This window comes from Camellia sinensis, chromosome 4 (assembly GCF_055761805.1).
Source record: "Camellia sinensis isolate YWXY chromosome 4, ASM5576180v1, whole genome shotgun sequence".
In the NCBI taxonomy this organism is placed as follows: domain Eukaryota; kingdom Viridiplantae; phylum Streptophyta; class Magnoliopsida; order Ericales; family Theaceae; genus Camellia; species Camellia sinensis.
Genome location: NC_138964.1, coordinates 9,038,408 through 9,053,821, shown reverse-complemented (window position 1 = coordinate 9,053,821; position 15,414 = coordinate 9,038,408). Strand labels below are relative to the sequence as shown.

General features: G+C 34.9%; 1 protein-coding gene across 1 annotated transcript; it reads right to left on the bottom strand.

Moving 5' to 3' along the window:
* Window positions 1–1,466: 1,466 nt before the first annotated feature.
* LOC114319177 (serine--tRNA ligase) lies at window positions 1,467–13,843 on the bottom strand. The gene is made up of 9 exons (XM_028266179.2): window positions 13,151–13,843; window positions 12,948–13,018; window positions 6,000–6,161; window positions 5,813–5,918; window positions 3,976–4,169; window positions 3,275–3,378; window positions 2,745–2,928; window positions 2,231–2,410; window positions 1,467–2,012 (listed from the first exon to the last, which is right to left on the bottom strand). Exons 1-9 carry the CDS (start codon window positions 13,281–13,283, stop codon window positions 1,803–1,805), a joined length of 1,344 nt encoding a protein of 447 aa, XP_028121980.2. The 5' UTR covers window positions 13,284–13,843; the 3' UTR covers window positions 1,467–1,802.
* Window positions 13,844–15,414: the final 1,571 nt, after the last annotated feature.

Sequence of the window (15,414 nt, the reverse complement as noted above, 5' to 3'; positions counted from 1 at the left end):
GTTCTCTTACATTCTGAACTCGATGGTATGCACAGATGGTCTTATGAATCATCAAAATAGGATCAATGAAAGGTCTTACGAACCCCTCAAATTCAATTACATTCAAATTCAACTGAATTCATATTTTTATTAGGTAGTTGAAATATAAAGGATGACCTTTTAAGATGTTTGTAATTTTTTATTTGTTGAAATCGATATGATAATTTAAGGCAGTGGCTTTGGTTCAGTCCAAGATCGGACTGGACTGTGCTGTTGGGCCCATGGGGCCCACCACGGGTCCTGTTTTGATAATCCGAACCGTTCAATGTGTAGAACTCGTCGAGTACTATATGCCTGTAAAAAATAACGTTGATCGGATATCGATAGCTATATGAACAAAACAGTTTTTTATCAACCGTTAATTGTTTCACCGTCCATTTTTTTTTATACAAAACTGATTTGATTACATAACTATTGATATCCGATCAACGTGATTTTTTAGAGGCATGTAGTACTCGACAAGTTCTACACATTGAACGGTTCGGATTATCAAAATGGACCCAAAAAATGAGCCCCATGGGCCAAACTGGATGGATCCAGTCTTGATCTCAACTTGAGACAAGCTGGACCCTAATTTAAAATAATTACATTTATGTATCACATTTAATTTATCATATGATATATCATTATTACAATAATAACAAACATAAATAATGAAATTCATTATGAGATGGTAAACTACCATGCTATACAAAAATAGCCTTTGTAGCATGATTAATAATTTTTTCTATTGTATGAGTAGCGTCAAATACTATTTTTTTGACAAAAGTCGCAATAGTGCTGAAGAGAAGGATGGACTTTAGTGAAAAGTCAATATTGTAAATCCCATTATAAGAAAGATGGAGAGGGCCAAAATGCCAAATTATAGTTTCGGAAATTAATTTGGTAGGATTTTCACTCCAAAGTAACTGACATTTGAAACCAAAGTCCTGTTAATAGTACCTAGAATATTTGATAAATTTTTTAGTACCTCCAGCATTATGCTCTTTTAAAATAAGCAAAACCAAGAGAACTTGGCTGATTCAGGTAAAAATAGGATCAAGCCACAGGCATTTTTGTGGCTCATTTGAATCCACTTTTTTGTTAAAATTTATACATTATCATGCTTTTCTTTTCTATTCTTTTCCTTCTATAATGCATTTGCACTCTAACCTGGAATCTGAGGAGGACAAGAAATGCACAGCTTACGCTCCGCCACGTGCTGGGATATTTTATCAGCCTGTCAGTGACCTGACATAGTAGCAGTAAATACATCCAGTTGTTCATTGGGTATCAATTTTGGGGCCAATAAAAACTTTTTTAGCAACATATCCTGAAAAAATAAAAAAGCTACAAAAAACACTTCTTGTCAAGCCAGTCCTAAGCATGCCATTTCCTTGTTATCCTCCAGCCCAACAACTAAGCATAAACTCAAATACACAAGCACAGCCACGAAAAAAGTCTTTATAAAATTTCACTCGGCGGGGACTTTCTATAAATGTGGCACAAGATTAAAGAGAAACAGTTGGAATTCAATTCATAGTGAGTAAATGACAATCATATCTCACATAACTGTCATCTAATTAGTTCTTCAAAAGATAATACTTCAAGGTTTCCAACCTTAAAGACTACGAAGAAAAATCCAAAACCAGAGCAATATGAATTGAGTTGCAGCATTCCAGTAACATTCAATCATTAGAAAATCGTATCACCTTGCAACAGCATCTCCTTCAAGGCATTGGTAAACAACACATGAAATCTTTTAACTGTTTACCAGCACGGTATTAAGCCTTTGATTTTTTCCCTTTTGCTTCTTTCACTGGTTCGATCTGGAAGGGCAGGAAGGTCTTTCCACCCATGTATTCTCTCAGCACTTCTGGTATCTCCACGCCATCTTCCCTCTGGTAATTCTCAAGGATGCAGCACATGGTCCTCTCTGTCGCTGTAAGGGTAGAGTTCAACAAGTGAACGTACTGCTTAGCGTGCTCGTTGCTCTGCAAACACATTTAAAAAGAAACAGCATTAAACCATATTCCATCAACCGACACCTCAAAATAGTGACAGCAAGTATCAATCAATTCAGTTTCTTGCCAAGTTGATTTATGAATGAATCCATTTGTTTTACTCACCCACATTGGCATAAGGATATATCAATATTTTAATGGAGAGTTGGGAGCCTTCATAATAAAAAACAAAACGTGGCAACATCTACCTTTTTCTGCCCATATCGAATCTCTAATCTCCTGGACTGATAGTCAGTGCAGTTTGAACAGGAAACAAGTTCTCTGTAAGTGCTGGATGCAGGAAACCATCCTTCCAAATCATACTTCTTTGCAGCTGCATCATTCAAAGCACCGGAAACAATAGCCACAATTTGATAGGGTAGTTTCAGCTGCAATAGAGAGAATTATGTCATACTTGTAGGAAAGAAAAATGCATAATTAAATAGAGAAAAATCAATTCGTCATCAGCAGGAGCCCATATATAGGACCCTGCATATCTTTTGCGTCAAGTGGCAGATTTTTAGCATTAACCAAACAAAACAACCAATTCCAAAATCACTCATCTTACATGACATTACAAAACCTGACAAGATAATCTATATGAGTACTATAAGAAACATTATCAAGCATCTCCAGATTAAAAAAAAATGAATATAACGAAGAAATAACCAAAACTTATACACATCATTCCCCTAAAATTCTGAGGGCAGGAAAGCTCTATACCATCTTGTAAAACTCTTCTGAGTTCGTTATCACTTCCTCGTGCATGTCCCAAGAGTCATTGCCATTTGGGCTAGTAAGGCAGAACTGCTCCACTTTCTCAAACTGGTGAACTCGGAAAATCCCAAGAGTATCGCGGCCATGAGAACCTGCTTCTTTGCGGAAGCAAGACGAATATCCAGCATATCTAGTAATTCATGCAACATAAATTCAACAAAGAGCAGCCACTAAAGATTTATAACCAAAAAAATAAAACATAAAAGCCACCATCTAAAAAGCAGAAACACTTCTAAAAAGGTGTTGTTTCCATGTTCAACATTGAACACAGACACTTGTTAGACACACCCCAACACATATCGGACACATGTCCGAGCATGTCCTATTATTTATTAAAAATGAAGTCATTATCATTTTCATGTATCAAATCTTTTTAAAAGTTGTCAGAGTGCTCGTATCATGTCATATCTGTGTCCATGCTCCAACATTCTTTAGTAGCCATAAAGGCAATTATCATTCATGTAAGTAGTTATAACCTTATTGGTAGCTGTGAAGGATGGATCCAATCATCTAGATGATAAGCACATAGTGGCTGTTCAGCAGTAGCAATCAAATATTTGTCATCTCCTTCACCAGTTACCTGTAAAAAAAAAACTAAATCAGGCATCCTCTTGTTATGGTGAACTTTATGAAGCGTACCAACAATTTGTCAAGCAAAAAATGCTAAATACACAAACCCGTGCCTATAAATCACATTTGAAAGATACAGTTCAATAGATACAATTTGAAGCATCAAGAAATGACTAATCCCATGGAGAGAAATTCTTTGCATAGCCCTAGTCATTCAATGCAACAATTTATTTCTTTATTCTGCAATTCAAATTTGGTTTGAATTGAATTGAACTCGATAAATCTACATACATGTTTCACGGAATGTGATACTATATATATTTTTGCAATAGATACTCGTAAAGTTAACCATAAAAAAATTACTTACTGGAATTTGGCAAACCATAGGCTAAAGATCTTAGAGTGCCAACATGTACTAATCAACAAACTCGTATGTTCAAAACTATATAGTTTGTGGATGAGCTTACAAATAAACAAACACATTGAAGCTCCAACCCCCCAAAAAATGTCAATGAGGACAGATGCACGTACATTTTTGTATTCAGCTAATATGTCTTCACTCAGTACCTTGATATACTAATGATCTCAAAAACATTGCACATGTTACCTTGTAAAGTTCTTCATCAAATTGTGCTAACTGAGCACACTTTGCCATGATATCTTTCCTCATAAAGAATGGAGTTTGCAATGCAGTGTACCGCCTTTTCTCCAAAAAATCAAGACCAAAATTAATTAGAGCTTGATTAAGGCGTACACCATCTCCTTTCAGATAGAAACCTCTACCTCCAGCTACATTAGCACCTAGATGTTTCAAGAACATTTGCATTAGCATCCTAATGAACCTAATAACACATAATTATAAAAGAATTGCATTTGAGAGAATCTAACAAGCATGGATACAACCACAGAACGGACACGAGAAGGATACGACCAAAAAAAAAACTTTTTATATTTTTGCTATGTATTTAAATATTTACATCTACAAGCAACTAAAAGTAATGAAAAACTATCACAAATTCAACATTAAAAAACCACTCAAATTCATAATTTTAACCTATTCAAAATAGAAAATATTATTTTAACAATCAAACACTAATTCAGAATGATGACTCAACTTCAACAATCAAGCACTAATTCAGAAATTAAGAGAAATAATGCTCTACTTTTTTGTATTGTTTGAAAGGAAGAGAACACTACATAAGTGATGATTAACACAAACATGTTTACATAGTGGTGATTATGAATCAAGGATAACTCTTTTTACAGCTAATGGCATGATATGATAGTTGTGTCTTGAAGCATATCCAGAGATAGAACATAGGTGTTCAGGAAGAGAAAAAAAAAGTAAAAAAATAAGACGCACCACGTGGCATGTTTGATACGTATCTTAACATGTCCAAGGTGTTACGGTGTTAGACACAGTTATGAAATCCAAGACAACTAAGTTGAAGTGTTCATACTTCTTAGGTGATGGATGAGCCATGAAAACCAAGATATTTGAGGGAATCGTCTATATGATAAAAGTAGTAGAACATAGATGTTAGAAGTATAATGGAAGTCAGCACAAATCTAATGGACATTAATCTCCACATTGCTAACCTTGATGCACAGGTTTTTTATTGATTGAATTACTTGTTCTAGAGCAACACGTATGACCAAAGATAGAGCACAAGCAAATAACTCTATGACATTCAGATTCAAAGCTACCTAGTGCAGCAACCTGACACAGAGTTTTCAGTAGGAAAATAATACAAACCTTGATAAAATCCACACTACAAATAATGTTTACTTAGAGTAATTTGGAAGGAAGAAAGGTACAAAAGACATTACACCTCTGATCAATCATTCTAGTCAACACAATACATTACAATAGAGTGAAACAAAAATTAGTCAACACAATACATTACAATAGAGTGAAACAAAAATTATTTGAAAACAGACTTGTAGAAAACATACAACCTCGATTACACAGCAGTTCAAACCAGTACTCGTATGTTTTAAGAGCAAATGTCATTTTACCCCCAAACTATCCCTCAAAAAACAATTTGACCCCCGTCCTTTTAATTATATTATATATCAATTTCACATCCAAACTATTTTGAATTTGATCAATGTGACTCACGTCATCACCTGCCATCAATAATCAAACAGAATCCCTTCATTTTACCCTCCAAAATATCTCTTAAAACTCAATTAGACCCTGAACAGAGGGTTTGGGGGGTAAAATAAAGATTTTTGTTTGATTATAGACGGCATGTGATGGCAAGGTCACATTGATCCAAATCAGAATAGCTTAGGTGTAAAATTGTTTACAGACAGGGGTCAAATTGAAGTTTAGTGGTAGTTTGGGGGTAATATGAAATTTACTCACGTTTTAATCATCTTAATGTCACGTAGGAACATTTTCTTAAATAACCAGACAAAATAAACATCCAACTTAATACCTTTCTTTATATCTGCAATTCCAAGAAGCTCAACAAGGTCAACATGATTTTTCAGCTTGGGTTCCAACCGTCTCTCTCCCCAAGATCGAATTATGGCATTATTTGCCTACAAAATTAGTCAAAGTCGGCTAAAAATAATGGACCCATTTTTTCATAAATTTAATGACAAATAAAATTCCATCCATACCTCATCATTGTCAACTGGAACTGAATCATGCACAAGGTTTCCAATTATTTCCAATTTTGAATACAAGGCTGCTCGAGCCTCTTGAACTTCTGTTTCTTTTTCTGCTGTCAATTTTTTATTCTCCTCAGTACTTCTAATCACTTCACTAGCATCCCCACCAGACTGTTTAAAATCCCAAGACACAAGGGCAAAGAAAAAATATCAATTTATACATTGAGTAGAAACTACTAAATTCATTTCGAAACCAAACAACCATCATCTGTAAGCTCTAACATCCAATTTGTGGTACAAAAGTATGAAATTCAGAAAAATAAAACATGGGCAGCTGTGGAATCCAATGTCCAAAAGTCCTATCTAACTGTGCAGATTTTTGAGAAAAAAGCCCATATATATAACATAACCCAAGTGTCTCGTTCCATCCAATTTATGAAAAGACCAAAGTGCAGTTTGTGCTTTGTCCCCCGACCCCCTTAACTAATGGATGCTTAGATACCTACCATAACTGACCGTGTAACGGGCATGATGGAGGATAAAAACAACAAGAACACAAATAGACTGGTTCATTAGCAGGACAGTTAACCCCAATATTTGATTGGTCAACCATGCTGATAAACCCATCTTCAAACCCTAAAGTACAATGGGTTGGAAGCAACAGGGAGAGAAGAAATAGAGTCTGGAAGCACTATACCTCCAGGCTAACCAAGTCATTCCCTCCAAAAGTGGGTGGAAACAAGGAGGATGACTTTCCTCCCTTCTGGGCATTTATCCTCCAAAACAATTGGCTCTTCTTTTTTATTTCCCATGGATTAATGAAAAAAACAAAGAACACATTTTCCCTTCTTTCCTTCCTTCTCATCTAAACCAAACATAAGGAGGATAAGCAACTTGTCTTTCCTCTTTCCCTAGGGCCCCGTTTGTTTTCAGAGGTAGAATGGAGGGAATTCATAGTGAGGGAATTAACAGTGAGGGGATTGTTAGTAAGGGGATTAAGTAAAATTGTATTTGTTTTGATAATAGTTGTTAGTGTAGGAATTGTTAAATTATTTTTATATAAAATAATAAAATAAATAAAAAAATATAAAAAAATTAAATATTAATATTTAAAAAAAAATTCCCAATATATAAAAAATAAAAAAATTTCTAATCCCCTCACTATTTTTCTAATACCACCTCCACCTCCTCCATCCCAATCCCCCTTCTAACTTCCATCGATATCTCCTCCTCCATCCTAATCCCTTCCCCAACTCTACAAACAAACACCACACTAAATAGCCCCACCTCTATCCTAATCCCCTCCCATTCATTACACCCCAAAACAAACAGGGCCTAGAGGTAGAGTTTCCAACTCTTGTATCTTTCTTTCCAATTTTTTCATCCTCACATCAATGGATTTTTTAATCACCAGTGTCCAACCCTGAATTCACATTTTCTACAGTCCACTTTACTACTTTCTTCATGTCTTGCAGTATTAAAAAAAAAAAAAAAAAAAAAAAATTGATGTTATGTCAAGAAGGTTCTGAATTGTGGGTTAGTTGAGGGAAGTCAGTTAGGTAGTGGTTGAGAGATTAGTTAGTCAGTTACAGAAAGAGATTAGTTAGTCAGTTACAAGAAATCAGTTGTGAATTAGTTAGTCAGTTAGAAGTGTGAGAAGTTAGTTGTGAATTAGTTAGTCAGTTAGAAGTGTGAGGTGAAGTAGTTATAAATAGTTAAGGAACTCCCATATGGGGGGGTATGTAAAATTCTGAAAATAATACACAGATTCTGCACTTTCTTCCTTATGCCTCTGTTTCTTCTTTCTTAGCTACTACATTGGTATCAGAGCACCCAGGTTCTTGGCCTGTTCATCCTCTGCTGCCACTATGGCCGACGGAACTAGAGCAGCCCAGGAAGCTAAAAAAATTGAGGAGACATTACGCTCATTAAAGGAGGGTAATGAGAGAAATGCGAAGGAAATAGGGAAAATCAGGAGTTCTCTCAAAGAATTGGGGGATATCAAGGAATTGATTGCTGCCATAAGTATGAAGTATGATCAAATGGCAGGACACATCTATGGGAAACAACATGTAGATCGGAGTGACAATTCTAGAATGCTCCGCCAAGAACAGTCAGGGGTTTCTCCAGAAAGGGTTCAAGCCCGTGGGGATTTTCAAGCTCGTGAGGAATTGCCATTCAAGATAGACTACCAATCTCATCAACGATTTGCGAAGATTGAATTTCCTCGCTTCTATGGTGATAATCCAACTGGTTGGCTTTATAAATGTGAAAGATTTTTTGAGTACAATATTGTTGACAATCTTGATAGAGTGAAATTGGTATCTCTTCATTTGGTGGACTCGTCCTTGCAGTGGTTTCAATGGTTTGAAAGATGCCATCATCATATTACTTGGGATTTGTTTACACAAGGACTTCTATCAAGATTTGGCCCAAATTCATATGAAGATGCAATGGGTAACCTAACCAAATTGAAGCAGACCACTACTGTGAGAGCTTACCAAGAACAGTTTGAGGTTTTGGCGAACAAAACTCAAAACCTCCCTAAAACTTTCTTTATTAGTTGTTTCATAAGTGGTCTTAAGGATGAAATTCAACCAAGGGTATTAATGTTTAAACCAACCTCTATCACTCAGGCTATTGGGTTGGCAAAACTTCAAGAAACAAGTATTGAAGCCATTACCAAGAAGACTAGGTTGGGAACCAAATCAGAAGGCATCCCTCCTTTTTCTATAAACAGGTCACAAGTGGGTAATGGGGGATATGTTCGAAAAGAGTTATCTAAGGAATTGGAGGAAAAGAAGGCCAAAGGGTTATGTTTTAAGTGCAATGAGAGGTATACTAAAGGGCATGTGTGTAAAGAGAAGCAATTGTATGTTATGGAAGGAGGAGAAGATGGGGAGGAAGATGATCAACTACCAGTTCTTGATGAAGATAAAAGAGAAGATGAGGAACAGTTATCTGGGGAGGAACTGCAGATTTCTTTGAATGCTTTAACTGGTACAATCTCTTATAGAACAATGAGGGTTAGAGGTAATGTTAAAAAACACCTCATCATCATCTTGATTGATTCAGGGAGTACACATAATTTTCTGAGTCCAACAGTGGCCAAAACAGCTAATATCGAGACTGAAAATACTGATTGCTTACCAGTATCAGTTGCTGATGGGACCAGAATGTTGAGTATAGCCATGTGCAAAGATTTTCAGTGGGAAATGCAAGGCACAATTTTTCGGGCTGACATAAGGGTCCTGCAACTAAAGGGCTGTGATATGGTTTTGGATATCCAATGGTTCGCAACTCTAGGTCCAGTTAAGTGGGATTTTAAGCATCTTAGCATGGAGTTTCATCTCAATGGCAGAAAACATGTTTTAAGAGGGGGAAAGAGTGATGAGTTAAGGTTTTAAGCTCAGAAAAAATGCAGAAGTTGCTGCACAAACAGCCACAAGGAGCCATAGCCCAACTCTATTTGTTGCAAGCTGATTGTCTTGTGAGGGAAGAGGAAACTCCACCAGATTTGGCAGCTTTGCTGTCTGACTTTGCAGATATATTTCAAGAGCCAAAGGACTTACCTCCTCCTAGATCTCATGACCATTGCATCCCTCTCAAACCAGGGACTGAACCTGCAAATGTGAGACCTTACAGGTACCCTTATTTTCAAAAAACTGAGATTGAGAAACAAGTAAAAGACATGCTTACCTCTGGTATAATAAGGCCTAGTGTCAGTCCATATTCTTCACCAGTGCTATTGGTTAAGAAGAAAGATGGCACTTGGAGAATGTGTGTGGATTATAAAGCTCTTAATAACGCTACTGTCAAAGATAAGTTTCCTATCCCAGTAATTGATGAACTTTTGGATGAATTATGTGGGGCACAGTATTTTTCTAAATTAGATCTCAGGTCGGGCTATCACCAAATCAGGGTTCATTCCTTTGATATTGACAAAACGACTTTTAGAACCCATGATGGGCACTATGAATTTTTAGTGATGCCCTTTGGACTCATTAATGCCCCTTCTACCTTTCAAAGTCTCATGAATGAAGTCTTTAGACCTTTTTTAAGGAAATTTATTCTGGTCTTTTTTGATGATATCCTGGTATATAGTGGGTCATGAGGAGACCATTTATAGTATTTGCAGCTCACTTTACAATTGCTTAGGCAACATCATTTGTTTGCAAAAATGTCCAAATGTGTTTTTGGGAAGGATGAGGTGGAGTATTTGGGACATTTAGTTTCAGCTAAGGGTGTTTCTGCAGAACCAACAAAGTTACAAGCTATCAAATCTTGGCCAATCCCTTCTACTATCAAGGAATTGAGGGGTTTTTTGGGTCTCACTGGTTATTACAGAAGATTTATCCAGCATTATGGTCGAATTTGCTCTCCACTTCATTGTTTGCTCAAGAAAGATTCCTTTGTATGGTCCCCTATAGCTACAACAGCTTTTCTTCAACTCAAAGTTGCCCTGCATTCCACACCAGTCCTTGCCTTACCTGATTATAGTAAGGCCTTTGTTTTAGAGTCAGATGCCTCTGGCACAGGCCTTGGGGTTGTGCTTATGCAAGATGGACATCCCATTGCCTATTGGAGTAAGGGCATTTTAGCAAGAGACCAAGCTCTCTCTACCTATGAAAAAGAATTAATGGCAGTAGTGTTGGCAGTCCTCAAATGGAGGCATTACCTTCTAGGTAGGCACTTCCTTATTAGGACTGACTACCAAAGCCTCAAATATCTTTTGGAGCAGAGAGTGGGAACTCCTTTCCAGCAAAAATGGGTGACCAAGCTATTGGGTTTTGACTACACTATCACATACAAATGTGGGAAAGATAACCAAGCTACTGATGCTTTGTCCAGGAAAGAAGAGTTGATCAATACTGCTAATTCAATAGCTATGATTCATGCTTTATCTTGTATCTCTACCAGTTGGTTGGCTGAAGTAAAGCTCAGTTGGAGTGAAGATGCTGACATTCAACAGTTGATTTTGAACCTGCAACAAGGTCAAGCTCATGCTGGTTATGCTTGGGACCATGATATTTTAACCTACCATGGTAGGTTGGTAGTTGGAAACTTAGCCCTCAGGATGCAGCTTATTCAGGACTTCCATTCTTCACCTTTGGGAGGACACTCGGGAATAATCAAGACCACAAAAAGACTACATTGAAGTTTTTATTGGAAGGGCCTCCAGCAGGATGTGGCTTAGTTCATTTCTGAATGTAATACATGTCAGAGGTACAAAAGTGAAAATGTCAAGTATCCAGGCCTATTGCAGCCCCTTCCCATTCCTAATAGGGTATGGTCTGATATTTCCATAGATTTCATTGAAGGTTTACCAAATTCTCAAGGCAAGACTGTGATCTTTGTGGTCGTAGATAGGTTGTCAAAATATGGCCATTTCATGGCTTTATCACATCCTTGTACAACTGCAGATGTGGCCAAAGTATTCTTTGATCAAGTGTTTAAGTTGCATGATCTACCTTCTACCATTGTTTCAGATAGAGATGCTGTGTTTACTAGCCATTTTTAGCATGAACTTTTCACTTTACAGGGCTGTAAGTTGTGCCTTAGCACTGCTTATCACCCTCAAACGGATAGTCAAATTGAAATTTTGAACAAATGTTTGGAGAACTACCTCAGGTGTATGTCTGGAGACTGTCCTGGGTAGTGGGCTAAGTGGCTCTCTTTAGCTGAGTGGTGGTATAATACCACCTATCATGCTGCCACCAAAACTACTCCTTACTTTGCAGTCTATGGACAAGAACCTCCCGACCATACTTTTTGCCTTTCCACACCTTCTTCAGTAGCAGTTGTGGATAATTGGGTAAAAGAGAGGGCTGCTATTATCAAGACCTTAAGGGAGCATTTAACTCAGGCATAGCAGAGGATGAAACGTTATGCTGATAAGGGCAGGTTTGAAAGGGAATTTGAAATTAGGGACTGGGTGTTCCTCAGGTTACAACCCTATAAGCAGACTACAGTGGCTTTGCAGAGAAATATGAAGCTATTTCCAAGGTTTTATGGACCATATCAGGTCTTGGAAAGGGTTGGTTCAGTAGCTTATAAGCTGGAGTTACCAACAACTGCTAAAATTCACCCTGTTTTTCATGTCACATTGCTTAAGGAGAAAATCGGGACTAATGTGTTAGCTCACACTACTCTTCCCCCAGTAGGTCTTTAGGGAACTTTGCAACTGGAACCTATGGCTGTCTTGGATAGGAGGATGGTTAAGCGGGGTAATAAGGCTGTGGTTCAGTGGTTAGTCCAATGGATGAATTCTTTTCCAGAGAATGCTACCTGGGTTGATCATTCTGAGATAGAAGCAAAATATCCTCAATTTCAGCCTTGAGGTCAAGGCTATTTCTCAACCAGCAGGGAATGTTATGTCAAGAAGGTTCTGAATTGTGGGTCAGTTGTGGGTCAGTTGAGGGAAGTCAATTAGGTAGTGGTTGAGAGATTAGTTAGTCAGTTACAGGAAGAGATTAGTTAGTCAGTTACAGAAAATCAGTTGTGAATTAGTTTGTCAGTTAGAAGTGTGAGAAGTCAGTTGTGAATTAGTTAGTCAGTTAGAACTGTGAGGTGAAGAAGTAGTTATAAATAGTTGAGGACCTCCCATATGGGGGATATGTAAAATTCTGAAAATAATACACAGATTCTGCACTTTCTTCCTTATGCCTCTGTTTCTTCTTCCCTAGCTACTACATTTGAAAATTAATCCAAATGCCCACATGTGTAATGGATTTCAAACTAAGAAAGCCCATTTTACCAAAATTCAAATGAAACACAATAGTGCAAAATTTCAAGTTTAATAAATTGTCCGCAATTAAGTTTAAATACCCAACACAAATCCACCCATACATACATACAACATAACCACACAGATATTCAGTTTAAAAAGTTCTCTATAATTTGGTTTGAACATGAACAACAAAGTCCCAAGTAAAAAAAATCAATCATAACACTTACAATCTTTAATTTGGCGACTTCTTTGTTAATCTTGTTAAAATCTTTCCTGAGACCATCGTACTCAAATTGACCTAAACAACCATACGAAGTTTCATCATCATACACACAAATATTATCAAAACCTAAACTCATTTAAAAAATTCAAATAAAATAAAAAATAAAAAAAATAAAAAAGAAGAAGAATCGTGAGAGAGATTAGTTACGCTGTCGCCATTCTTTGTCAAGAGCAATGACCTCATCGACAAGATCGACGTTTGCGAATCTCCGGCGCTGAGATTCGCGTATAATTTCCGGATTGTGACCCTTATCTTCCCGGAAAAGATTTATGTCCAGCATTTTCTCTGTCTCCAAACAAAAAAGCAACAAAAACAACAAATCTTGAACCAGCTATATAGCAGATGCAAAGGGCTTCTTGGATGCTGAAGAAGAATATTTTAGTCTCAGCGTTCACTCGCCAAGTCGAATCGAATGTAACTTTTTAGGGCAAACCAGAGGAACACCGATTGCCGGGTGTTCGCCCAATTACTATATACATATTTGGAAATTTTTTTTAAAAAAAATCTAAAATTTCACTTTTGTAACAAAATAAATTATAATTTTTAAATTTTATTAATTTAAAATCTATATTTTATTTTTTAATCTAATTTATTTATTTATTTTCGTTAAATAAAATCAATGAAAAAATTAGTCTTTTAATCATTAAATTTAATAAAAAATATATTTTATACATTCTAAAATATTATTTTTCTGACAATTTTATTTAATAAAAATAGTCAAATATTTAAATTTAAAATAAATCAAAATAATATAATTTAAATTGATAAAATTAAAAATTCATTATTTATTTTATTATAAAACTCAAGAACGATTTTTTGTAATTATTCCTAGATATTTACATTTACATGACCTAAAAGATATGAATAAAACATCATTTATCATACCAAAAATACTATTACATCGAACCAATCACATAAGATAATAATGGTCTTACACATTACATGATGGAATTTATGATAAAATATACGAGTTCACTCATATTATTTCACACACACGTGTGTGTGTATATATATATATATATATATTTAAGAGTATCTTCAATTCTTCATAAATTTTATTATTTAGTTTGATTATAAATTTGACCCAATTTTTTTTTTGATTTGATATGAATTATTCTAATTTTTTTGCCAAATTTTCATCAAAATATTATTAAAACATTTCTTTGAATGGCAAATTTATGGTTGCATCAAATTTGTTGGGAAAATAAATAATTATCTCCAATGTTTCATCTTTTAAATTTTTTTCAAATTTAAATTTGATAAAAAAATGACTATTTATTGATTTGATAAATATTTGACAAAATTATTGAAGAGTTGGAGATACTTTTCCGTGATTTAGTTATGTACTTTATTTGGTTTGGATATTTTTTTTAAAAACAATTTTATGAGTTTTGAATTCGTATTTTTTGTATTTTTAGTGATTTGTTTAAATATTTAAAAAAAATTAGATTAATTTAATCTTGATATATTTAAAAGTTATAAAATTTGTATACAATTTTTTAAAAAATTCATTGAATACAATAAAATACAAAAAATTACTGATTTTTAGTGGTTTTTTAAAAATACTTTTTTCACAAATATTTATATTTTTTAAGTGTATCTTGGTTGATGTATTTACAAAAAAAATTTAAAAAAAATTATTGCGTAAAATATTAAAAAAAAAAGCACTAAAAAATGGAAAACAAAAAAAAAATTATTTATGAATAAATAAATAAAATAAAATAAATAAAAATCAGAACAAACCAAACATATGTTAGGTCATATGTGAAAAAGAAGAAGAAGAAACTACTAGATTATAATAAGAAAAACCTTTGAATTTTTTTTTTAAATAATTAAATTTTGAAATGATTGCAATTTCAATAATTTATCCATTTTAGCTATAAATTTAGGGTTGGAGTCATATGTCCCTATTTTTGTTTTTGTCCTAACTCCCTATCCCATTGTTTTCCTACTGCTACGTGTTCATTACAATTTAAGATTCAATTCATCAAGCAGTTGTTAACATCGTAATTAAATCAAACGTTATGATCGAATCTTTTATTTGAAGTTTGTTTTCTTGCCTTTTCCACATACTAGACAACTCTCTCGATTAACCATCGATCTTTGTTCATCATCGCTTTTACTCTCTTCCTTTTTCTGCACCACATTCAAAGTCACTTTTGTATTCCCTTTCCCTACTACTATTCTTTTTCACCAAATTAATTATTAAGGTGTTTTTTGAAGAAATAAAAAAAACTTGTTTTTCGCTTATTTTTCAAAAAGTTAAAAGCCAACATATTTGAACACAAAAAAAAAAAAAAAAAAAAAAAAAAAAATTGAGAAGTTGAAAATAAGTCAACGAATGAAATTATCAAAATACCCTCATGTGCGTGAATAAGCCAAAAACAAAAAAACAAAAAAACAAAACAAAA

Coding starts and splice junctions, on each gene's coding strand:
- LOC114319177 (XM_028266179.2), bottom strand. CDS start 13,283: ATGCTGGACATAAATCTTTTCCGGGAAGATAAGGGTCACAATCCGGAA. Junction 4,170..5,812: donor AATTGCAGATATAAAGAAAG/GTATTAAGTTGG, acceptor TGAAACATCTAG/GTGCTAATGTAGCTGGAGGT. Junction 2,013..2,230: donor TTCGATATGGGCAGAAAAAG/GTAGATGTTGCC, acceptor ATGTGTTTGCAG/AGCAACGAGCACGCTAAGCA.